This window comes from Aquarana catesbeiana, linkage group LG08 (genome assembly GCF_042186555.1).
Source record: "Aquarana catesbeiana isolate 2022-GZ linkage group LG08, ASM4218655v1, whole genome shotgun sequence".
NCBI lineage: Eukaryota > Metazoa > Chordata > Amphibia > Anura > Ranidae > Aquarana > Aquarana catesbeiana.
This window is the reverse complement of record NC_133331.1, coordinates 51,551,490-51,577,838: the sequence shown is the minus strand read 5'-3', so window position 1 is coordinate 51,577,838 and position 26,349 is coordinate 51,551,490. Positions and strand designations below refer to the sequence as shown.

At 42.5% G+C, this 26,349-nt stretch overlaps 1 protein-coding gene across 1 annotated transcript in view; it reads left to right on the top strand.

Moving 5' to 3' along the window:
- Positions 1-26,349, top strand: part of ATRNL1 (attractin like 1) — a 968,544-nt gene that overhangs the window by 144,774 nt on the left and 797,421 nt on the right. Inside the window, exons 3-5 of the mRNA XM_073595827.1 lie at positions 4,322-4,435; positions 7,705-7,833; positions 7,960-8,168. Of these exons, the coding sequence (XP_073451928.1) occupies positions 4,322-4,435; positions 7,705-7,833; positions 7,960-8,168 (452 nt within the window). The remainder of the gene's footprint in view (positions 1-4,321; positions 4,436-7,704; positions 7,834-7,959; positions 8,169-26,349) is intronic.

Genomic DNA, 26,349 nt, shown 5'->3' with positions numbered 1-26,349 from the left:
AAATCCATCATGGGGCATTATTGGGCAGTTAAAAAAAACACACAAAAAAACCCAGTGCCTCCCAGGTTCAAATGCATTGAAAACGCAACAAGAACGCATCATTAACGCACCTGTGTTACATTGCTGATGTGGTTTTCAAGTCACATGACCTATGAAAAAACACACCATACGCACAGTAATCATGGTATTTGGTACAGTGTTTTTTTGAAGCACGTGATTAGAGCCGGGGGTTGTTTGTCCCCACCCCCCCCCCTAAAAAAAAAAGCCGCCAATGGTGTGTGGTCTAATAAAATCTAGTTATTCATTTAGGCAGAAATTAATAATTAAAGTAAATGTAAACCCGGTTCATGAAATTTGAGCTCCCTTCAAAGCCCTAAGTCCCATGGCTTACTCCTGCTCCGTTCTTCGGTTATCTTCTGTTAGCTCCTGCTCAAAGTTCTCTGTCAACTGTGATAAAACCAGGCTGACATTTATGTCAGAGAGGTTGCTAGATTATCAGAGAGCTTGCCTTGTCACAGCACAGCTCTGAAAGTCTCTCCCTATGAGGAGTGGGGGTGTGTGCCTTTGCTCCAATCAGCTGTCTTGGCTGTATGCTCAGACTTTACTTCCAGTGCTGAACAGGAAGAGAAAATCTCTAACACAATGTGCACTTTCTAAAGAATATATAAAGCTGAATACAGCAGATATACATGTACAACCTTTTGTAGGGAGATTTGTTTAATCTCTGTGTATCATCTGAGGCTGTTCACTTCACTGGGTATAGGAGAGGTTTTACATCCACTTTAAACTGCCCACTGCCCCCCTGTTTAGCTGATGGGGCTGGGCTCAGTACAGTAGCGGCCCTGCTAGGCACAACAGCACACAGGACTTGTTCTAAAACTTAATTTTGGAGCAAGGAAAATGCAGTAATAATTACACCACTAAGCTGACGTATTGTCCTTATTACCCCCCCCCCCCCCCCCCATGTTTTACTGCAGTTTAACAGATAGGTATGACGGGGACCTAAGGCTGAGTGCGTAACACTTGTGTTTGTCAGGACAGGAAGTGAAGGGAAACCTCCCCATTGGGGACTAGAAAAACAAACATATTTATAGTAGCATAAAGAAGAGTTGGAATCTTGGTGCCTAACTGCAGATTGATGGCCGCATGCATGTATATTTAGAGGGTAACTCCTACTTTCGTGGAAAAAAACGCAAATAAAACAAATAAAATAGCATATACAATTCCAATGTAATTTTCTGCTTGTGTGATTGGCTGACTGATTTTCCCAGAAGTCTTTACTGAGATACAAGTCAGATTTTTAGGCATCCCTTGCATCAAAAATGTCATTTTTGTTGAGATACTTCCAAAGGGAAATCACTTCTAAAGGGATGCAGACCCTGCCACTTTCCTCCTTAGGACACGGCAAGTGCAGTGGCTCGATAGTTAATGATGAACTCACTCCCATACAGATTCACTTAGCACAGGGGCACAGATAAACAAACAGCTATATCTTCAGAATAACAAAAGGTAGGAATCAGCAACAAAGTGTGTTAAAATCCCTGCAATGTACATAGATCACTGAGAGGGGAATGTTTTTTTTTTTCTCAACAAAAGTTGAGATTACTCTTTAGGCGTACACCCACGTGAGGGCTTTGTTTTGCCTGCATTGTATTCACAAGTGCCTGCGTCTGCATGCAGTCAGTCCAATTCATGTCAATTGGGATGCAGAAGTTGCTGCCAATTTGATATCTATGTGAATGAGGATGCATGTGGGTCCCATGTCCCTGAGCTCACATTGTCTGCGTTCAGGGACACGCACATACATGAGCTGTCAGATTGGGAGCAGTGGCTGTGGCCATGCAGCTGCTGCGTCCTATTTGACATGAATGGGTCTGCCTGCATGTGGATGCACGGAAAAACACCTGTACATCTCATGCAGGCAGAGAACAGCTCTCACATGCTCTTTCTGAATGGTCCCGCCGTCTTCTGGGACACACACAGGTCCCAGAAGGCAGCGGGGGGAAGGAGGAGGGGCCGGATATGGTCGTAGATCGCCCTGCGGTGATCTTACCAGGAAGTGGGAGCGGATACTTGTCAAAAACTAGTTACCTGCTCCCCCCCAAAAAGTGGCAAATGTGGCAGTGGAGGGGGGGAGGGTGCAAAACAATCGGAGCTTACCCTTTTAGGTGGAGCTCCGCTTTAAGTAGCCCAGGAGGGCAATAGACCTCCAGACTGGGTGCCTCTCCTCCTGGTACAGGAACTCTACTCTCTGAGGCTTCAATCTATTTATTCACTTCCCAAACACCATCTGAGGATACCTCCCCAGAGATCAACGGGAGCTACATTCAGGCTGCTCATTTGACTCTCCCACCCATTATAATCTTCAGAAGACAGGGGGAAGCAATCAAAGCTGCAGCCTGCAGAGCCCAGAGCAGCCTAAAGCAATCACATGAGCTCTGCTAATTACAGGAGAGCCACAGAAACTAAAATTGCCTGGATGGCAATGCACGTTCATTGACAAGGTGTATGGGGTGGCATTCAGAATGAATAGCACTGCATCACACCAACACAAAACTTACCAAAGCACAATGAATGGGGCCAGAGGCAATCTAGTGCTTTGCATAGACGTGTGTTATTATTATTAATGTTATTTATAGTTATAGTTATTTATAGATTTATATAGTGGCCTACAGTTTTCACAGCTCTTTAGAACATGAGCGCAGACAGTTACAATTACAATTTAATACAGGAGGAATCAGAGGGCCCTGCTTGCTAGAGCTTACAATCTATAAGGGCGGGTCAAGTGATACAAAAGGTAATAACTGTGCGGGATGAGATGATAGAGAAAATCTAAGTACAGTTGTTAGGTGGAGGCCGGATAGGCTTCTCTGAAGAGGAAGGTTTTTAGGGATCATCTAAAAGCAACAGAGTAGGAGATAATCGGACAGATTGGGGTAGGGAATTCCATAGGATTGGAGAGGCTCTGGAAAAGTCTTGGAGGCGAGTATGGGAAGAGGTGATGAGGGAGCTAGAGAGCAGGAGGTTTGGGAGAAATGAAGAGAACGATTAGGTTGGTATTTAGAGACTAGGCTTGTGATGTAGCTGGGGCTGAATTGTGGATGGCTTTGTAAGTTGTTAGTATTTTGAATTTAATTTGTTGGGTGAGTGGAAGCCAATAGAGGGATTGACAGAGAGGAGTAGCAGATACAGAGCAGTTGGTAAGGTGGATGAGTCTGGCAGCAGCATTCATGATTGACTGATGTAAAGATAAGCCAATGAGAAGTGAGTTGCAGTAGCCGAGGTGAGAGATGACCAGGGAGTGAACTAGGAGCTTGGTGTGTGTCATTGATTAGACAGGGATGTATTTTGGAGATGTTGCGGGAGGTTGAGGCGGCAATATTTGGGCAGTGATTGGATGTGGGTCCTAAAGGATAGATCAGAGTCCAGGATTACACCTAGAACCTTGGCATGTGGGGGCGGGTTGATAGTTGTGCCATTGATCTTGACAGAGAGATCAGGGGGAGGGGCACTCGGGGAGGAAATATAATGAGTTTGGTTTTCGCTAGACTGAGTTTGTGGAAGTGATGTGACATCCAGACTGATATATCTGATAGTAAATTAGTGATACGTGAGGAGACTAAGGGAATGAGCTGAGGGATAGAGAGATAAATGTGGGTGTCATCAGGGTAGAGATAGTATTGGAAGACATGGGAAGATAGCCTGACCCAGGGAGGAGGTGTAGATTGAGAATAGGAGAGGTCCAAGAACAGAACCTTGGGGGACCCTAACAGAGAAAGGAAGAGCAGAGGTGAAAGTAAAATTGTAGGTAACGCTAAAGGTGCGGTTGGATAAGGAGGAAGAGAACCAGCGAAGAATACAGTCACAGAAACCAAAGGCGTGGAGTTATGATTCGCGTTAAGGCAGCCCATTTATCGTGATAAGCCTTCCAAAGCATTACAATAGATGAGAAAATGCACATGATTCTTTTACAGCAATGCAGTGCACCACGACGCATGTTATGGTGTGGTACATTATACAATGCACTCTACTGTAGAGTGCGTTGGGGTGCCATTTACAATGAATGGCAATGCACATAGAGCAAGTTCATTGTGATGCAGTGCATCAATGTTTTATGGCGTGCCTCAGTGCACAAGTGTGAATGGGTCTTTAACGTTCTACACCCCCCCCAGTGGAGGTCTCTGGATTCTGCTCTGATAATACGCTTTTACTGAAACAATTCCCTCCTCGGATGTCTTTCCATGTCTGGAAATGATAGGAACCCTCTGAGGATCTTTAATATGTAGAGCTGTAACCTTAACTCCCGCTTCTTGTTTTTCAGCCCCAACGCCATCCTGCGGTTGCGATTCAATCACTTTGCTACGGAGTGCAGCTGGGACCATATGTACGTCTATGACGGAGACTCCATATACTCCCCTCTGATTGCAGTACTCAGGTGAGCCAACATGTTGTGTCTGGTAGACTGCATCCTGCTATCCAGACAGGAACAGAGTCTTGATATTCTCAGATATCAAAGTTTCAGAGCAGGAATCTGTACATTTCACACTCACTAAAACATTCCATCATGGGCATTGTGCATTGTAAAGCTAACGCGTTTCAGGCACCAGGGGTTGAAGGAAAAGGTGCCCTGGCATCTTACAAGAAGAGAAGCTCAGCACTGGAAAATTGCTCATTTATAGTGCATTTGGCAGGCTAGAGGTGACTTAGGGAGTCATACTACAATGTTGCATTATGTAGGTACCACATCTGTATTATTCAATTATCACAAAATAAACTATTTAAGTGGATTTTACCGGTACCAAATGGAGCCACAAATTAAAAATATCATTTTTACTGATATCAGTAAAAATGAAAATATTTTAAATTTGTGTCTCTATTTGGTACTGGTAAAGTCCCTTAAAAAGTTTTTTAGTTGTGTTGTATAGTGAAGAGTGGTGTCACTGGACTAACTACGGCGTGGCAGAGGTCTGTGAATCATAAGAGTGGCCAGACAGAATAAACGGCATTTCAGCTGCTGGCTTCTCTCCTCTCCCCCGACTGCTGCGGGGATGTTTTAGGATGGAGAGCAGGGGAAGGGGCTAATCAATATGTCATTTAACAGCCCCTTCCCTTCCTAAGTTAACACACTTACTCACTGCATTCATTCATAACTGAAGCAAAGTAAACTGTGTTTACTATGCTTCAATTTGTAAACGAACAGGAAGCCGTTCAGCACAGAGCACTTCCCATTCATTCACTGTCCAGTGCAGCTGAGGCTGCAGAGAAAGGCATGTATGTTTGCGCTTTGGGGTGCACACCCTAATGTGATAGGCTGCGCACACCTATGGTCACTATACTGGTTGTATGACATGGCAAGGGGTCTGTGAACCACAATAACTGCCAAACAGAATTATTAGCTTTTCAACCTGCTTTATACATACTATTGCAACCCTAATTTTATCTTTTAGCTATTGTGGGGCAGACATCACACTGGATTGGCCGACAAGTATTTAAAACTCTCTAAGTAATATGTGATCAGCATTTTACATATTCAGAGTTTCTCAATAACAGGAAAACATGAGTCAGTTTATGTGTTTTCAGTCATGATTTTTAGGCAGGTTATCCGACCGCTGGGATTCGACAGAAGAATCCTTCTGTTCTATAAAAGGGCCAATCAGCAGTACTGTGACTCAGTAACATTGTGTCAGTCTTAATCCCCCTGGCCCTGCTACCAGCAGTCATGCCTCAGTTATCCGCTTGGTGGCGTCTGTTGGAGCAGCGGCTGGGTTTGGAGATAATGAGGAGTGAAGCCGGTGCCACGTGTCAGCATTGATTCGTGCAGCACGAATGTGTCCCCAGGTGTCTGCTAAGTAGGCCACAAAATCTCGCCATTCTCTGTTATGCTCTGTTTGCACTTCATTATGTACTGGGAGGCAGATAATTATACCCAGAGTGGGTTACGCTGGGTGCGCTGGCAATGACAAGGTGGCAGACACAGTTCTCAGCCTCCGATACAGAGACGCTACTTAGAGATCAGCTTGTACCCTAGGAAGACGTTTTTATGGATCGCTTGGTCTTCCCCTCTCCTGACCACGTTTTCTTTTTGTTGTCATTGCACTCACCCTAAAATTCTGTCTTTTGTATACATTGTAGATATTCATTTTTAATTACTCCTTATATATTTTCTCTTCATTTTTATTTCTCTTTTTTAAACGATATAGTTTTATTTTTTGAAAGATTTCATTGTGTACATACAGAAAAAAAAAAACCCAACTGTACAAGTGTAAAAGAAAAAAAAAAGCAAATCCTATTCCCTCCTACTCTCCTAACCCACCCCTAGATCCCCAAACATCAGACACCCACTACAAACACTTATCTTAGTATTTGCTTATTGGAAACATGGAAGAATGATGGCAGACAAAAGGAAAAACAAGCGGTCCATCAAGTTTGTCCTTTTTGTGCCCTTTTTTTTCTCATTTAGTTTTGTATTATAATGTTCCTTGCTAGAGTCAGCTTGTGTAATTATATTTTCTTCTTATTGTTATAATTAAAGAAATCTATAGCACTGCCATCTCCTGTGGCGCTGTATGATGCAAATGAAATAACAAGGGTAATAATAGATAATACAAATGCACAAAACATTTCCAGGGAGAAGTACATACAGTTGTGTAGTAAAATATGAACAGCAATAACAAGATACAGTGGAGGGAGGGTAAAATGTAAAAATAAAACCCTTGATATTTGTGTATTCATTTTTTTTTAATGAAAACATAATTGCATATTTATATTTGATTGGATTTTAGCTTTATACTATTGTACTAAGCAGGGACTTCCAAAGGAAGAAAGCCTTGTTTTTGCAATACTGCTATGGCTTTTATCTGAACATGTAGAATGCCTTAATGACTACAATGTCTCTTTTCTCAATCTTTTTCCCTATTTCCGACCACCCCCTGTTTTCTCTTATTACTTCCACACCCTTCCTTTTTACTTTCCTTCACTTTTACCTTTCCCTTCTCTTCTTTCCACCCTCATATTTATTGTTCCTCTGCTATCATGTTCTTCTGCTCTCCTCTCATCTCCCCCTCCTCTTCCTCCTCTCTGTTTCTCTCATCTCCCCTTCCATCTTCTCCTCCCCTTTCTCTCCTGCTCTCCTTTTCCTCTCCTCATCCTCTCCCTCTCCTTCTCCTCATCTTTTCCTTTTCCCCTCCCCCTTCTTTTCCTCTCCTTCTTCTTCTCCTCATCCTCTCCCTTTCCTTTCCCTCTCCTTCTTCTTCTCATCCTCTTCCTTTTCTTTTCCTCTCCTCCTTTTCCTCTTCCTCTCCTCCTCCTCTTCTATTCTCCTCCTCCTCTTCTCCTCTTTCCTCTCCTCCTCCTCTCCTCTTTCTCCTCCTCCCCTTTTCCTGTCCTCTTCCTCTGCTCTTCTCTTTCCTCATTCCTCTCTCCTCTCCTCTCCCTTCCTCTTTTTTCTTTTTTATCCCCTTTTCTCTTGCTCGCCTCTTCCTGTCCTTTCCCTTTTCATACCTCTTCCTTACCTTTTGTTCTCCTCTTCCTCCCTTCTTCCTCCCCTCTTCATCTCCTGTCTACTTCCTCTACATCTCCTTTCCTCTCCTCTTCTTCCCCTCTCTTCTCCTCTTCCTGCTCTTTCCTCTCCTCTCTTTTCTCTTTTCCCTTGCTCCTGTTACCCTCCTTCCCTATTGCCCATCCCTCTCCTTGTCCCTCTCTTAGTGGTCTGATTGTCCCAGAGGCAGCGGGGAATGAGACGGTCCCAGAGGTCGTCACCACGTCCGGATACGCTTTGCTTCACTTTTTCAGCGACGCTGCTTACAACTTGACCGGCTTCAATATCTTCTACTCGTATGTATGCGGTTGAATCCCTACCTATAGGGATATTGATGAAAGAATGATCCATTACATTTATAATAAAACTAGTATTTTTTATCTTATGACTTTTTGTCTGATTTTTCTCTTCTTTCTATGCAGCATTAACTCCTGTCCGAACAATTGCTCAGGACATGGCAAGTGCACGACGAGCAGCTCGGTCCCAGGAAGAGTATACTGTGAATGTGACAAGTACTGGAAGGGTGAAGCCTGTGACATCCCCTATTGCAAGAACAACTGTGGCAGCCCTGACCATGGGTACTGTGACCTAACGGGAGAGAAGCTGTGTGTGTGCAACGACAGCTGGCAAGGTATGTTTTCCCTGATGCTCTGCAGGGGCGGGTCTTCTCTTGTGTATGCTGAGCAGACTCCTGTTTTGTTATACATGTATTATAACTCGGGCCCTTTAAGTGAAGCAGAGATACTGTGTTGTCAGCGCAAACAGGAAGTTATGAGCTCACTCGATTTCTGGAAGATCAAATAATATATCAAAACTCTTTTAATGGTATATTTAACAGACCAAAAGGGAGTCAATAAGAGAAGTTAAACAGAAATTTTGGTTTAAGGATTCTCATATGTAATTGTCAAATTTTTTTCTGCAATCTATGATCTTTAAGAAAATACCAGCACTAAATCCTAGTGAACTTTGCACTAATGCAATCAAAAAACAACAAAGAAATATCAAGAAAAGATACGTAATCCAAATTAAAAAATGTGTAACCAATATCATGGTCAAGAGCACTGCTTCCACTACTATCCACAAACAGATACTTGAAACATATATACATAAATAAAAGTGTAGCGCTATCCCTTTAAGAATAGTGAATTTAATGCGTATACAATAGTCAATGCAATACAAACAAACAGTGCAAAATCCAATCATAATTTCAAAATAAACTTCAGTCTACCACACTGATTGTGAAATATAATGTAAAAATCCACTAAAATTATATAATATGTAATAATGACTTCCTGTGACCACTTAAGTTCTCCAACGCCCAGTGAATCACCATCGGGGGACACTCCTTAGCCGTCACCACCATTAAAAATATGCCTTTTACCAAATCCAGAATCTCCTAGTTATGGAAGTCACAAGCGCTCTTTCATAATATTAACCACTTGCCCTCTGGAAGATTTATCCCCCTTCATGACCAGGCGATTTATTGTGATAAGACACTGCGCTACTTTAACTGACGATTGCACCGTCGTGCGACGCTGTACACAAATACAATTTATGTCCTTTTTTCCCCACAAATAGAGCTTTCTTTTGGTATCTGCATTTTTTTTATTTTTTGCTCTATAAACAAAAAAAGTCTGACAATTTTGAAAAAAACCCAATATTTTTTACTTTCTACTATAAAACATATTCAATAAAAACATTTAGAAAATCTAATTTCTTCATTAATTTAGTATTCTGCTACATGTTTTTGGTAAAAGAAAATCTCAATAAGCTTATATTGATTGGTTTGGGCAAAAGTTATAGCGTCTACAAACTATGGAATATTTTTATATTTATTCTTACTAGTAATTATGGCAATCAGCGACTTATAGCGGGACTGCAATATTGCAGCGGACAGTCGAACACTAACAGACACTTTTGACACTTTTTGGGGACCAGTGAGACTAATCCAGTGATCAGTGCTAAAAATATACACTGTCACTGTACTGATGACACTGGCTGGGAAGGGGTTAACATCAGGGGAGATCAAAGGGTTAGCTGTGTGCCTATGTTTCTGCTTACTATCAGAGGTGCTTTCACTAGGAGAACCATGGATCCTTGTCCCTGCTTTGCAGAAACACAGTATCCATCCCCTGTTTACAGAGGCAGACTGCCATCCTCCCTCAGAACAGAAGGATCAGCGGGTGCCGGCAGATATTGAGTTCGCGGTAACCGCCAATCAGCTCCCACTGTGTATAATCACAGCGTGAGCTGGCCGCCAGCGGCACGCATGCGCGCTCCAGAGCTAGTAGTGCAGGCTCACGTACTAGGTACGTGATCCTGCGCAGCAGTGCCACTTTGCCGCCGTATATATAAGTTCTACAGTCAGCAAAGGGTTAAGCAGATGGCAGCCGGCAAGGGAATTAATCCAACAGCCCCAGGTTATTCCTCTTTACCAGTGTTAATTGTGACGTCAAATTTCTATTTAGTTTTAGCCATAGTCTTTTGACTAAAATGCCAGTTTAGTTGTATTTTAGTCATCTGAATTATTTTAATTTTAGTTTTATTTTAGTTGACTAAAATCTGCAGTGCATTTTAGTCTACTAAAATCGAATGGTTTAGTTAATTTGTAATGCAATATTTAAGCATTTCTCTAGAATTTCCAGACTTGTTATATACTCCTGGAGAAAAAAAAATTGAATAACGTTAATATTTATGGTATTATGGTTTGAACATGCACTGTACACACCGATTTAGCCGTTGCGATATATAACCAGTGTTAATTTTGACATGAAATTTCTATTTAGTTTTAGTCAGTCTTTTGACTTAAATGCCATTTTAGTTTTAGTGGTTCACTTCCGGAAACGCTCATGTTGTATGTATCTCATCAAAGAAAGGGCCATACATGGCATAAATAAATAGGCATAAAATAAATTCTAATATATTGTAAACATAACTTACAAAGCTGCAAAAGAAATAGAGCTCATCACATTCTGCCATACCATGCACATGTGCAGTGAGGTCAGATTGTATGCCCCGCCCTGCGCATGTTTCGTCAGAAATGATGTCTTCGGGTGAAGTAGGAGTAATTATCCCCTATAGCAAGACTGCCACCACCGTGATCCCCAGTGGGAACCATAATCTGGATTGGGAGCTGGCTAGTGAACTGTGAAGAAGTAGACTCTCAATATGACACACTAATCAATTGATAGAAATACATTTTGATTTGTCAGGAGAATTAGTAGATCAGACTGTGTGGACTGCACAGAGATAACCAAAAACACATGTAAAGTGAATAATAATGATATTTATTAAGATAGGTGATAAATAAGAATATACAAACAGTACACAACCAACCCAACAAACCCACCAACAACAACAGTATATACAGCAAGGGGCAGTACCAGAATCACAGATGTCAGCCAGGCCAGGGTCATACACAGCAGATCAGCGGAAGGACAAGGGATGTTCCAGAAACATAAACATTAGCCAGGCCAAGGTCATACACGGGGAGATCAGTAGATGAGGGACCGGGAACCAACAGGACAGGGAGGGGATGGATCGTGCTGTTGGGTAAAGAAAGGGTACAGAAACACAGGAGGGACCGGGTCAGGATAAGCTCAGTAACAAGGTCAGATGCAGGTTCAGGATCGGGTAACAGGCGAACAAGGTCAGGGCTCAAGGAGAGAGATACCAAGGCAAGCATGTGAGGTCTTGCCGGGTATATTTATGAGACTGCCAGTGATTGACCTCACATAACACCTGAGCGCAGGAGGTGCTGTCTGCTCCACACTGCCGGGATACACCCGCTGGTGGACACCGGTACTACGGCCCAAGGATCCAACAGTGCCACAAGCAGATGAGTGCTCTTATTACAGGTCCTGGGTGTAGGAAGACACCCGCTGGTGGACACTGGTACTGCGATCCAAGAGACCGACAGCGCCACCAACGGGTGAACCCTTTCATGACACACCTTTTGTGTGGATGCTTGGCAGAAGAGCTGACAATCCACATTTGATTTCAGCCTCTAAATTCAAAGGCTGCTTATGACATCTAGGATGCTGTGTATGTACAGGACCACGCTGCCTACTGCAGACTGTGATCTGAGCCCAAAACAGACCCAACCACGTTCCGTGATGGCAATGAGCTGGAGATGCACCTTTGTGCAGGTCACCTATATTATGTAACTTTGTTGGGGACAATTATCTTGAATAAAGAGTTACTTCAAATATCACAATTCACAACATATTTTTTTCTAAGTTTACTATATAAAATTATTAACTGTAATAACAAAATATTGTACTTTGAAATAGGGGGGAAACTATTTTTATCTTGAATCACTTGTAGTTATCTGATAATGAAAGCAAAATGTTTTTTACAGATGGGTTATTTTCCCTTTCATTCTGCAATTAGAAATGGTGCTGTATATCAACATTGGCTACTTTTTTTATCATGAATGGATTGTGAAAAATAACTGTCGCCTCCATCTCCTATCTACTGCTGACCCCTAGTGGCTGATTTGGATTTTACACATGAAGCTGAGTTACAAAATTTCATTCCAGAAATCAAACTGTATCTGTCACCTCTCCTGTAGGAGTCAAATTGATAGTTTTTATTTCTCTGTAATAGTGTTAAATATCTGGATATTTGTGCATTTTTAAAATCATTTTGATGAAATGCATTGGAGTTAATAGGGTAGGGGAAATTAAGGCCTCATTTCCACGGGCCTGCCTATGTGTACACCTGTGCCAAGGGACATCCTTGCCAGCAGAGGATGCACAGGTAGCCCCATTTATGTCCATTTGACAGCTGTGCGGGTGTGTGTCCCCAAGCACACACTGTCTGCAACCAGTATGGAGGTACAAGCATTACACCTGTAAAAGGCCTGGGTCCCATTGGGTCAGCAGAGGGGCCTAGTAGGAATGGTCTGTGGGCGGTCCCCGGTGAAGCATAATTACAATGGGAATATGCTGTGAAGCACTGCTCTTGTAGGCAGTAAGGTGACCGCTGATTTTTGGAGGAAAAAAGATGTACTGTTATTATTTGGGGCGGTGTGTGGGGGAAAGACTGTTTGGCTTTCAGGTACCCAGGCATAGCTGGCAGATGTGGGAGCTGTATGGGGACCCAAGATTTCTAATGGCAGCCATGCCTTCTTTATTTTATCTTGTTTTTTTACAGTACAAAAATAATAACCAAATACACAAAAGAGGAAAAATTTGATATAATCAAAACTGAGGAAACTAAGTAAATATACCCCCCAAAAAAACACTCCCTCTAAGTAAAAAAACTAAAAAAAAACTTGATTATATATATATATATATATATATATATAATGGTTATATATATATATGTATATATGTATATATGTAATGGTTTTGCACAGAGTGGCTCCGAACCTCCTCTTCTGGGGGCTCCCCAGCTAGCACTCCTTACTCTCCCTTCTTGTTGGTGCTCTTCACTCCTCTTCTGCGAGTGACCACATACCAAGCTGCTTGCTTTGGAGGCGCCCGTGCGGTCACACACAGAGCAGCTTGGCCCCGACCCCACTTTCTTCTCACTGGTTCTCAATGGCTCTCACCGCCATCAGAGCCTCTAGTGAGGCCAGGAAGAGAAGAGCTGCAGCAAACGGGCACAGTGCTGTGGGGAGCTGATATTGAATTTTTTTTTTTTTTTGCCCCCATCTACATTGTATGCTTTTGCCCTAAGGCAGGGGTCTCCAAACTTTCTAAACAAATGGCCGTTTTACTGTCCTTCAGATTTTAGGGGGGCTGGACTGTGGCCATTGGGAGTAGAAAAGGTTGTTTGTCTAAGTGGGAGTAATTGTGCCCCATCATTAGTGTCAGTGGGAGGAATTGTGCCCCATTGTTGGAATCACTTGGAGGAATTGTCCCCTATCATTGATGTCATTGGCTCCCATTAGTGGTGTCATTGGAAGAAATTTTTCCCCTTTGTTGGTGTTATTGGGAGGAATTGTGCCCCATCATTGGTGTCATTGGGGGAAATTGTGCCCCATTATTTGTGTCACTGGGAGGAATTGTGCCCCATCATTGGTGTCAGTGGGAGGAATTGTGTCCCATCATTAGTGTCAGTGGGAGGAATTGTACCCCATTGTTGGAATCACTTAGAGGAATTATCCCCTATCGTTGGTGTCATTGGAAGAAATTGTTCCCCATTGTTGGTGTCATTGGGGGAATTTTGCCCCGTCGTTGGTGTCATTGGGCCCCATTATTCGTGTCATTGGGAGAAAATGTGCCCCATTGTTGGAATCATTGGGGGGAGGGGGATAGTGCCCCTTCTTGGAATTGTGGAGAAATTGTGTCCCTTCATTGGTGTGAGTGGGGGGGGGGGGGGATTATGTCCCATTGTTAGTATCAGTAGATGAAACCTTCCCCCAAGGGCCACATAAAAGCAAGCAAAGGGCCACATCTGACCCCCGGACCACAGTTTGGAGACCCCTGCCCTACTGCCCTAAGGTGTCTACCTGTTGGTGGTGTGTCCTGCTCATCTCTCAGCTACTGACTCCCAGTGACTCCTTTAGGAAACCTTTTTGTACTTCCTTGGAGATTCCTGCAAGGGTCTCCCTGGCTAGAGAAGCTGCCTGTTGCAGTGATGGGTTCAATAGACAGATAAGGGAGCTGAAAGGTATATAAATAAGTGGAATGTCAGCTAGTCTTATGACTGTCTTTACAGATCTGTTCTGTCTGAGAATTAACATCCAGCTATGAAAGTACTGAAATTTACTGAGCTACAGTGACACCCAGTGGGCAAGTACAATAATGCTACAATGTCAGCTGACAACATTGTATCTGTACTGTACTATATATATATCTGGGATAGGCAACCTTAAAGGGGCTGTAAAGGTAGACGTTTTTTCACCTTAATGCATTCTATGCATTAAGGTGAAAAAACATCCGAAAGTCCCGCGCTCGCCCCTGACATCCTCTTTGCCGCTCAGCCTGGGCGTTGATTGGCTACAGTGGATGGATTGAAAGCAGCGCAGCCATTGGCTCGCGCTGCTGTTAATCACATCCAATGACGTGGGGCCGAGTGATACAGTGAGTGGCTATGGCCGCCGGCTGTATCACGGGAGCGCGCCTGCAAACACTCAACACCCTGCGAGGGAGCTCACATGAATGTGTTGAGTCCTTGCGGGGGGGGGGGGAGAGCCGAAACAGCCGCCGAGGGACCCCAGAAGACCAGGTTCAGGGCCACTCTGTGCAAAACGAGCTGCACAGTGGAGGTAAGTATAACATGTTTGTTATTTAAAAAAAAAAAAACATTTTTCTTTAGTGATCCTTTAAAGAGGTGGAGATCTACCTGAACATGGGAGAAGTCAAAGATCACCGGGCACAGTGTCGCCTCCTCACACCTGATATAAACCTCGAATTGCCATAATACCGCGTTGCAATTGCATGCAGTGAGCGCAAGCATGGGTTTAACTCTTTCGCTGTCAGGTCCGTATGCCGTAGGGACCTTACAGCGGAGGGTTTCACACACAATCTGGTGGCTGAAGCTACTGGGATTGTGTTTAAAACTGACAGGCAGTCTGCTGCCTGTCAGGTGAAAGCATTCAGGCGACTGCACTGCAGCCCGATTGCTCACAGACACCCTTGTTACCGGCACCCCCGCGCGCCCCACCATGTTTTCCAGGCTCTACTTGCCCATCTGCGGGCCCGGAACCGAAATGGTGGGTGGCGGCGGGTGGAGGGGAAAGAGAAGAACGGACACAGGTTCTCCCTCCTCCCCTTCTTACTGTGACCCGAAAAGCAACGTTTATGGCGCCACTTCCGGGTCAGCCTCTCGGTGTCCCCGGCTAGCATAGCTGGGATGCAATGTATTGCAATGCGATCTGCATTGCAATACATTCAGTGGAGCCCAGAGGAGACATGCAGGGTTTTTTAGACCGTGCATGTCTCAAAGAGAATCTGTCGCCTAAAAATCATCACATTGGGGAAGTTTTGTCCCCTAGTTATGAAAAAAAAAGTTAAAGGCTTAATGTACACGGGACTTTTTAAAACCTCTCCTGAACGATTTAACTTGACAGATAGTAACCGACGTTTAAAAACGTCTGTTTTGCCACGTTTAGCCGTGTTTGCGTTTAGAAGCGTTTTTTTTTTTTTTAAATTAATTGTCAAAGATGAAAAATGCCTGTAAACGAAACACGTTTAAATGCAAGTTACCGCGTTTACAAGCTGTTACAGGCATTTGACATTTCAAATGTCTCTGAACATCCATCCTGAATGCATTTTTTTTTGCTTTCCAAAAAATGCTTCTTAACTCAACTGCCTAGAAACTACTATAAACACCCCTGTGTACACATACTGATAAGATAACATAGAGGAGAGTTCAGGGGCAGCTGAAAAAAATGCCCAACTGCTCCTAAATGTCCATTTACCAGCAGCAGTGTACATGAAGCCAAAGGGTTTGTTACCCCAAATTTTTATATTCCTGATATGTGCCTGCTGTACCATGCACTTGTATAATAAAGTATCCTGTTCTCTTTCTATTGCTTCCTTTATGTTAAATCCCTGGTGTTCTTGCCAGTTTGTCTGCTTTCCTATTAAACACTGACCACACTAAGCAGGAGAGCACAGTGTGGTCAGTTCTCTAGCTATGCTGGAAACTCTGTGTACTCGCCTCCAATGATCAGACTTGTCCTGACACCCCCCACTGCACAGCCATTCACTAGGGAGATCAGTGCACTGCTGCTTCTCCTCCCCCCGTCTCTTATGCAGCTGAGAACAGAGGGAATGTGATCACTTATAAAAAAAGGTATTTATAATTTTTTTTATATTTATACAAAAATGTTTTGCCTTTCATTTCTATTTTAAAGTGAATGGGTTGTTTACAATCACTTTAACCACTTCCTGCCCACCATATAGCAAAATGATGGTCATCATGTAACATCCACCAGGATAAGCCGTGATCGCGCGCCCACGGGGTCGCGCAGTGCGGCGATCGGTGGTGTGTCAGCCTGACACACCGCATCTCCGATCCAGGTAAGGAGCCTATGACATAGGCTTTTTACCACGTGATTAGATGTGTCCAATCACAGCTGATCACGGTGTAAACAGGAAAAGCCGTGTATCTGCTTTTCCACTCGCACTGACAGGCGCATGTAGAGGAAAGCCGATCGGTATGCACTGATTATTAGTGCAAACCCATCGAAGATGCCCATCCATGGCCACCAGGGATGCCCACCCATGGCCACCAGGTATGCCCACTTATGACCACCAGGTAAGGCCACTAGAGCCCACTAGGGATGCCAATCAGTACCCATTAGAGATGGCACTCTGTCCCCATCAGTGATGCCTACCAGTGCCCCCTGATCAGTGCTGCCTGTCAGTGCCGCCCATCAGTACCCACCAGTGGCCATCAGTGCCGCCTATGAGTGCCCATCAGTGCCACCTATGAGTGCCCATTAGTGCCTCCTATGAGTGCCCATCAGTACTTATCAGAGCTGCATATAAGTGCCTCATCATCAGTGCCACCTCATCAGTGCCAATCAGTACTGCCTCATCAGTGCCTGTCAGTGAAGGAGAAAAATTACTTATTTACAAAGTTTTGTAAAGCCGTGTACACACGAGCGGAATGTCCGACAGAAAAAGTCCAACGGAAGCTTTTTATTGTCTATTCCGATCGTGTGTGTGCCTCATCGGACTTTTTTTTTCAAAAATTCTGACGGACCTAGAAATAGAACATGTTCTAAAATATTTTATGCTGTTCCGACGGACCAAAAACCACGCAAGCAAGTACGAGACGGAAGCTATTGGCTACTGGCTATTGAACTTCCTTTATCTAGTCCCGTCGTACGTGTTGTACGTCACCGTGTTCTGGACGGTCGGACTTTGGTGTGACCGTGTGTAGGCAAGACCGCTTGCATTGAATTCCGTCGGAGAAACCTTTGCTATGGAAGTGGTTGAGTAAAAAAAATATTTTTTGCAAAAAAATAAAGTTACACCCAAGCACATAAACCCCTCGGGGGTGCTTACATGTGAATAAGTTGATTGCGATACACGTTACATATCACCGAGCACACTGGAGTGAGAGCAAAAATTCTAACACCAAACCTCCTCCAGAACATTAAACTGATGACCTATAGGGGGCTTTTGAAGCGTCGTCTATAGAAAATATAGGGCACTGAAGTTTGTTGCCATTTCATAAGCGCACACAAATTTAAGGTTTGACATGTTGGGTATCTATTTACTTGGTGCAGCCTCATCTTTTATATTTTATGAAAAATGAATAGTTTTATATGGTATATAATATACTCTATATAAAAATGTGTAAATTACATACATTTATAGAGTAGTTTATTGCGTTTGCGCTAAGATTCACTTTAGTGTGTTTTTTTTTTTACTGAAATTTTGCGTTTCCTAGACCTTTGCTGTAATATCTTGTGACATAAATACTGGAACTACCACTATTTTATTCTCTAGGGTGTCTGCTTTCAGAAAATATATAATATTTGTGGTTTTTTTTGTAATCTTCAGGCCTAAAATGAATTTTTAAACATGTGCAAAAAATGCAAAAACACACTCGGATCTCTTTTTAGAGGAGCAGCAGTGCCTACTGCACATGTAAATGAGCCCTTAGCTGCATTTGGCAGTGGCGCCTTTAGGGCTTGTTCACACATAAAGTTGGGGGGGTGGTAAAATCCTGCGTTTGAGTCGCAGTTATAGCGCCCCCAATCCCTACCCTGCTGTGTACACATGTCAAAGCAGGAATGAAGCTCCCTGTTGCTTTTGGTGGGTGCTACCACCTGCCAATAGTGACCGAATTAAGTAAAAGGGGCCACTCTGAAAGCATTCCGCAACTGCATGTTTCTGTGGGGGTCCAAGGGGTTAAAGCAGGTGGTGAGAAAGCAAGAACGCTGCCTGCTTTAACCCCTTGTTTGCTGTAATGCACAAGGTTGCGGGGCACTTGCAGAACGGCCTCATTTACTTGAATGTGTGACGCTTGGCAGGTGCTACACCCACCAACCATGACAGTGCGTATAAGTCCTGCTGCGGCTGCAACATGTGTACACCCCTGGCCACTGCAGTTCAAAGGGGTGCAGTTTGGGCTGGGATGACAAAAACATGGGGTTTTACCACCCCCCAAACTACAAATGTAAATTAACCCTTACTGTTCTGAGCTCCCTATAAGGCTGCTTTCACACTGATGTACTGCAGTTTACCTGCACTGTGGGTGCAGCGCAGTGCATCTGCAACTTTCCTGGGTTAGCTGTGCTTTACCATAGTCTTCTTTTATATCCTGCAGATGTGGTGCACTTTATAAAAAAAGCGCACCAAATCTCCTGCATTCAGAGTGCTCCAAACCCCCAGGATATAACAGAAGTCTATGGCTAAGCGCAGCAAACCCACAGGAAATCTGCAGTGCAGTGTACCTCTGCAAAGCTGAAAGCATGTAAAAATGTTAAACTCAGATAACAAAATAAATGCTGCAATAATGGCTAAAAATATTTGCTCACCGAACATAACACGGAAAACGAATTGGTAGAATCAAGTAGTGTGCATATTTTTGTTGATCAATGAATTCACAATGAAAGTCTTTTTAATATTAAAAAAATCTCATCAGTCTTAATTTATAAATATAGAAAAACAATCCTTTTAAAGGAATTATTATATAATACATCTAGATATATACCTCATCCTTATATTCACTGTAATTTAATTTGTATACAGTATGTGTACAACAGGATAATATATCTTCAATACAGAGAGACAATTCTGTTATCTTTACCACACCACACAGGGCCGGTCCTACCATGGGTCCTAGTGGGTCCATTGGACCCAGGCAGCACTTTGAGAGGAGCAGCAAATAGAACTACGGTCGCCTCTCCTTCTCTTCTATTTACCCAGCAAATAAGACCAAGATATTTTTTTTCCAGCAGTTTTGTGGGTCATGATGACAACTGCCCCCCGGGCTGCTCCGCTTGCCCCTATACTGCCCTAGCCTGTCCATATACTACCTTAGCCTGTCCATATACTACCCTAGCCTGTCCATATAATACCTTAGCCTGTCTATATACCACCCTAGCCTGTCCATATACTCTCCTAGCCTGTATATATACTACCCTAGCGTGCCCATTTACTACCCTAACCTGTCCATATACTACCTTAGCCTGTCTATATACTACCATAGCATTCCCTTATACTACCCTAGTCTGTCGATATACTGCCCTAGCCCGCCCCTTGGAATTGAACCTAATGGTAGTATGTCATATAATTTTGCATATAGATAAGGTGCTGTTGGAGGTAAATCAGACTTCCTGATTAATTTTAGTTTTATTTATCATGATATACAATAATGGATGTGGGGGCCTTTTGGGTTTGATTTTTTTTTTGGGGGGGGCAGAATTTTATTCTTGGACACCGGGCAGCACAATGTCTTGGGCCGGCCCTGACACCACATATTACAATGAAATATAGGAGGACTGGCCACTGTGACGTGTTTTGTGGCAAATGAACCGCTTCTACAGGCAGTTATTGGAAATGTTGATCGAAATTATATAAATACAGTAAATATATATGCATGCATCATATATTGTCAGATATATACAGTATCTCACAAAAATGAGTACACCCCTCACATTTTTGTAAATATTTTATTCTATCTTTTCATGTGACAACACTGAAGAAATGACACTCTAATGTAAAGTAGTGAGTGTACAGCTTGTATAACAGTGTAAATTTGCTGTCCCCTTAAAATAACTCAACACACAGCCATTAATGTCTAAACCGCTGGCAACAAAAATGAGTACACCCCTAAGTGAAAATGTCCAAATTGGGCCCAAAGTGTCAATATTTTGTGTGGCCACCATTATTTTCCAGCATTGCCTTAACCATCTTGGACATGGAGTTCACCAGAGCTTCACAGGTTGTCACTGGAGTCCTCTTCCACTCCTCCATGACGACATCACAGAGTTGGTGGATTTTAGAGACCTTGCACTCCTCTACCTTCCATTTGAGGATGCCCCACAGATGCTCAATAGGGTTTAGGTCTGGAGACATGCTTGGCCAGTCCATCACCTTTACCCTCAGCTTCTTTAGCAAAGCAGTGGTCGTCTTGGAGGTGTGTTTGGGGTCGTTATCATGTACTCACTTTTGTTGCAAGCAGTTTAGACATTAATGACTGTGTGTTGAGTTATTTTGAGGGAACAGCAAATTTACACTGTTATACAAGCTGTACACTCACTACTTTACATTGTAACAAAGTGTCATTTCTTCAGTGTTGTCACATGAAAAGATATAATAAAATATTTACAAAAATGTGAGGGGTGTACTCACTTTTGTGAGATACTGTATGTTTATAATAATATTTAAACATTTCCATGATTATGCTTACAAAGATGTCTTCTATGGATCTCTGTAAAAGCCGAGGAAATTTCCCTTCTTGGGACTGTAGCCGGGACAAAAGAACATGAGACACCCGGACTAACAATCCCTATAAAGGAATTATAATGCTCCTTAATTTTCCAGTTTTTGATTAGATCTATATAACACCTAAGGGTGGTTTATATTCATATTTACATTAAATAGCGATTTTGGATTCAGACCTGTATTTATAACTTAACCATTCTATTTTCTTTTATCTTTCTCAATGTGAATAAGAGTAATAAGGATTTTCCCTCTGGAGAAATAAACATGGCTATAAATTAACTATTTATAGAGTGTATTAAAGGGGTTAGTAATGTAATGCCCACATTTTTAAAATAATATTAAGTCAATATATCACTTTTGGCCACCAGGGGTCACTTTGCAATTGTTATTCACATAATAAATCACAGAGGAATGTATCTTGGATTCCCATTCACTTACAAGCTATATAAAGAAAACCTGGATACACACACACACTTTGCACATGTCATATATATGTGTATATATGTGTGTGAAGATAACAAAAGAGGATTGCAATGAGTCATTGATCCAGATTTCCTTTTTTTTATAAGAACAGGAATGCAAGATACATTCCCCTGTGATTATTATGTAAACAAAACTGCAAGTGACCCCTGTTGGCCAAAAGTGATTATCACAGTCATATGATATATTCAGGTTTTTTTCATATATACTGTAGTTTCATGCATTGCATTACTAAACTCTTTATTATATAAATAACTAATTTGGTGTTACATTCATTTCTCCAAAGGTGACAATTTATTATTCTCCTTGAGAAAGATAAAAAAAAATAGATTTAGTTATAGGGATTTGATTCATTCACTGTTGTGCCCCTACAATCCCAGGAGGGGACTTTTCTATTTCTATTTCCATAGAAGACACCCTTGTAAGTGTAATTATGAACATATTTAAATAATAGTAATGATAATGAATAAATGTATGAAATATATATTTTGTTGTATAAGATATATATATTTACTGTATTTTTATTGTGTTCTTTAGACCACTGCAGACCGCTTTCCGCTGAAAACGGGTCAGAGGAGTGCAAAACGAATTGCACTCCTGTGACCCATAGAAGAAGCTCAGCCAAACAAGCTCAGGCTGGACTTTTCCTTTACTTTTTGTTTTGTATAAAATACCCTTATTTTTGTGAATGCATTGATAAAAATTGAGTGACAAAAATCTAAATACACCTAAAAAATTTCCTCTACCTGATTCTACTTATTTGCTTTCTATGTTATATTTGGGATGTAGTGATCAGGTATATATCAGGTATATATATATACATCTATATACAGTATCTCGCAAAAGTGAGTACACCCCTCACATTTTTGTAAATATTTTATTATATCTTTCCATGTGACAACACTCAAGAAATGACACTTTGCTACAGTGTAAAGTAGTGAGTGTACAGCTTGTATAACAGTGTAAATTTGCTGTCCCCTCAAAATAACTGAAAACACACAGCCATTAATGTCTAACCGGCTTGCAACAAAATTGAGTAGACCCCTAAGTGAAAATGTCCAAATTGGGCCCAATTAGCCATTTTCCCTCCCCGGTGTCACGTTACTCGTTAATGTTACAAGGTCTCAGGTGTGAATGGGGAGCAGGTGTGTTAAATTTGGTGTTATCGCTCTCACTCTCTCATACTGGTCACTGGAAGTTCAACATCTCATGCACCTCATGGCAAAGAACTCCCTGAGGATCTGAAAAACATAATTTTTGCTCTACATAAAGATGGCCTAGGCTACAAGAAGATTGCCAAGACCCTGAAACTGAGCTGCAGCACGGTGGCCAAGACCATACAGCGGTTTAACAGGACAGGTTCCACTCAGAACAGGCTTTGCCATGGTCGACCAAAGAAGTTGAGTGCACGTTCTCAGCATCATATCCAGAGGTTGTCTTTCAGAAATAGACGTATGAGTGCTGCCAGCATTGCTGCAGAGGTTTAAGGGGTGGGGGGTCAGCCTGTCAGTGCTCAGACCATACACCACACACTGCATCAAATTGGTCTGCATGACTATTGTCCTAGAAGGAAGCCTCTTCTAAAGATGATGCACAAGAAAGCCCAAAAACAGTTTGCTGAAGACAGGCAGACTAAGGGCATGGATTACTGGAACCATGACCTGTGGTCTGATGAGACCAAGATAAACTTATTTGGTTCAGATGGTGTCAAGCGTGTGTGGCAGCAACCGGGTGAGGAATATAAAGACAAGTGTGTTTTGCCTACAGTCAAGCATGGTGGTGGGAGTGTCATGGTCTGGGGCTGCATGAGTGCTGCCGGCACTGGGGAGCTACAGTTCATTGAGGGAACCATGAATGCCAACATGTACTGTGACATACTGAAGCAGAGTATGATCCCCTCCCTTCAGAGACTGGGCCGCAGGGCAGTATTCCAACATGATAAGGACCCCAAACACACCTCTAAGATAACCACTGCCCTGCTAAAGAAGCTGAGGGTAAAGGTGATGGACTGGACAACCATGTCTCCAGACCTAAACCCTATTGAGCATCTGTGGGGCATCCTCAAATTGAAGGTGGAGGAGTGCAAGGTCTTTAACATCTACCAGCTCTGTGATGTCATCATGGAGGAGTGGAAGAGGACTCCAGTGGCAGCATGTGAAGCTCTGGTAAACTCCATGTCCAAGAGGGTTAACGAAGTGCTGGAAAATAATGGTGGCCACACAAAATATTGACACTTTGGGCTCAATTTGGACATTTTCACTTAGGGGTGTACTCACTTTTGTTACCAGAGGTTTAGACATTAATGGCTGTGTGTTGAGTTATCTTCAGGGGACAGCAAATTTACACTGTTATACAAGCTGCACACTCACTGCTTTTCATTGTAGCAAAGTGTCATTTCTTCGGTGATGTCACATGAAAAGATAGAATAAGATATTTACAAGAATGTGAGGGGTGTACTCATTTTGTGAGATACTGTATATATGTGTATATATATATATATATATATATATATATATATATATATATATATATGTGTATGTGTGTATATATATATATATATATATATATATATATATATATATATATATATACACAGAGGGGACGGAAAGTATTCAGACCCCCCCCCCCCCTTAAATTTTTCACTCTTTGTTATATTGCAGCCATTTGCTAAAATCATTTAAGTTCATTTTTTCCCTCATTAATGTACACACAGCACCCCATATTGACAGAAAAACACAGAATTGTTGACATTTTTGCAGATTTATTAAAAAAGAAAAACTGAAATATCACATGGTCCTAAGTATTCAGACCCTTTGCTGTGACACTCATATATTTAACTCAGGTGCTGTCCATTTCTTCTGATCATCCTTGAGATGGTTCTACACCTTCATTTGAGTCCAGCTGTGTTTGATTATACTGATTGGACTTGATTAGGAAAGCCACACACCTGTCAATATAAGACCTTACAGCTAACAGTGCATGTCAGAGCAAATGAGAATTATGAGGTCAAAGGAATTGCCTGAAGAGCTCAGAGACAGATATGTGGCAAGGCACAGATCTGGCCAAGGTTACAAAAAAATTTCTGCTGCACTTAAGGTTCCTAAGAGCACAGTGGCCTCCATAATCCTTAAATGGAAGAAGTTTGGGACGACCAGAACCCTTCCTAGAGCTGGCCATCCGGCCAAACTGAGCTATCGGGGGAGAAGAGCCTTGGAGAGAGAGGTAAAGAAGAACCCAAAGATCACTGTGGCTGAGCTCCAGAGATGCAGTCGGGAGATGGGAGAAAGTTGTAGAAAGTGAACCATCACTGCAGCCCTCCACCGGTCGGGGCTTTATGGCAGAGTGGCCCGACGGAAGCCTCTCCTCAGTGCAAGACACATGAAAGCCCGCATGGAGTTTGCTAAAAAACACCTGAAGGACTCCAAGATGGTGAGAAATAAGATTCTCTGGTCTGATGAGACCAAGATAGAACTTTTTGGCCTTAATTCTAAGTGGTATGTGTGGAGAAAACCAGGCACTGCTCATCACCTGTTCAATACAGTCCCAACAGTGAAGCATGGTGGTGGCAGCATCATGCTGTGGGGGTGTTTTTCAGCTGCAGGGACAGGACGACTGGTTACAATCGAGGGAAAGATGAATGTGGCCAAGTACAGGGATATCCTGGACGAAAACCTTCTCCAGAGTGCTCAGGACCTCAGACTGGGCCGAAGGTTTACCTTCCAACAAGACAATGACCCTAAGCACACAGCTAAAATAACAAAGGAGTGGCTTCACAACAACTCCGTGACTGTTCTTGAATGGCCCAGCCAGAGCCCTGACTTAAACCCAATTGAGCATCTCTGGAGAGACCTAAAAATGTCTGTCCACCAATGTTTACCATTAAACCTGACAGAACTGGAGAGGATCTGCAAGGAGGAATGGCAGAGGATCCCCAAATCCAGGTGTGAAAAACTTGTTGCATCTTTCACAAAAAGACTCATGGCTGTATTAGATCAAAAGGGGCTTCTACTAAATACTGAGCAAAGGGTCTGAATACTTAGGACCATGTGATATTTCAGTTTTTCTTTTTTAATAAATCTGCAAAAATGTCAACAATTCTGTGTTTTTCTGTCAATATGGGGTGCTGTGTGTACATTAGTGAGGAAAAAAATGTACTTAAATGATTTTATCAAATGTGCTGCAATATAACAAAGAGTGAACAATTTAAGGATACTTTTCTCTTATAAAATTTAAACATACAAAACATATGTCAACCCTTCCTCCGTATGAAGCAGCAGTCACAAAACATTGTGAGGGAATTGTATAAAAACCGGAGCAGACAGAATCAGGGGCAGCTGTGCATGGCAACCATTCGGCTTCTATCTTCAGCCTGTTCAGCTTTGACAATGAAAGATAGAAGCTGATTGGTTGCTATGCATGACTGATCCAGATACTCCGGTATTGATAAACTACCCCTCAATGTGAACTGCAGCCTGCAACCATAGGGGAGAGGCAGTTCATTCTGTAGGAGTTTTATCAGCGAGCACCAGACATCTTGTCCCCCCCACTTCACCCACTTTTACCCGGGTTACAAACATCCAGCTTACAAACGACTCCTACTTACAAATGGAAGGAGACAACAGGAAGTGAGAGGAAATCTACCCCTAGGAAGGGAAATTCACTCCTGTAAGAGTTAGTATGGCAAAAAAGTGAAAAAGTGTCTCCACTGAAGCTTTATCTCCAATCCTTGTTTCCACAACACCCCAAAATGTTCAAAATCCAATTGTCACATGGACAGAAAGTGAGGTGAAATCTTCTCAACAGGGGCACATTCAGCAAAACAAACATTACAGGAGTGTTAACCCTTCCCTATGCTGTCCAAAAAAACGTAAAAATATATATTTTTTTTGGCTGGAGCTACACCTAAAAAATGTAACCGTTCCGACTTACAAACACATTTGACTTAAGAACAATCCTACAGACCCTACA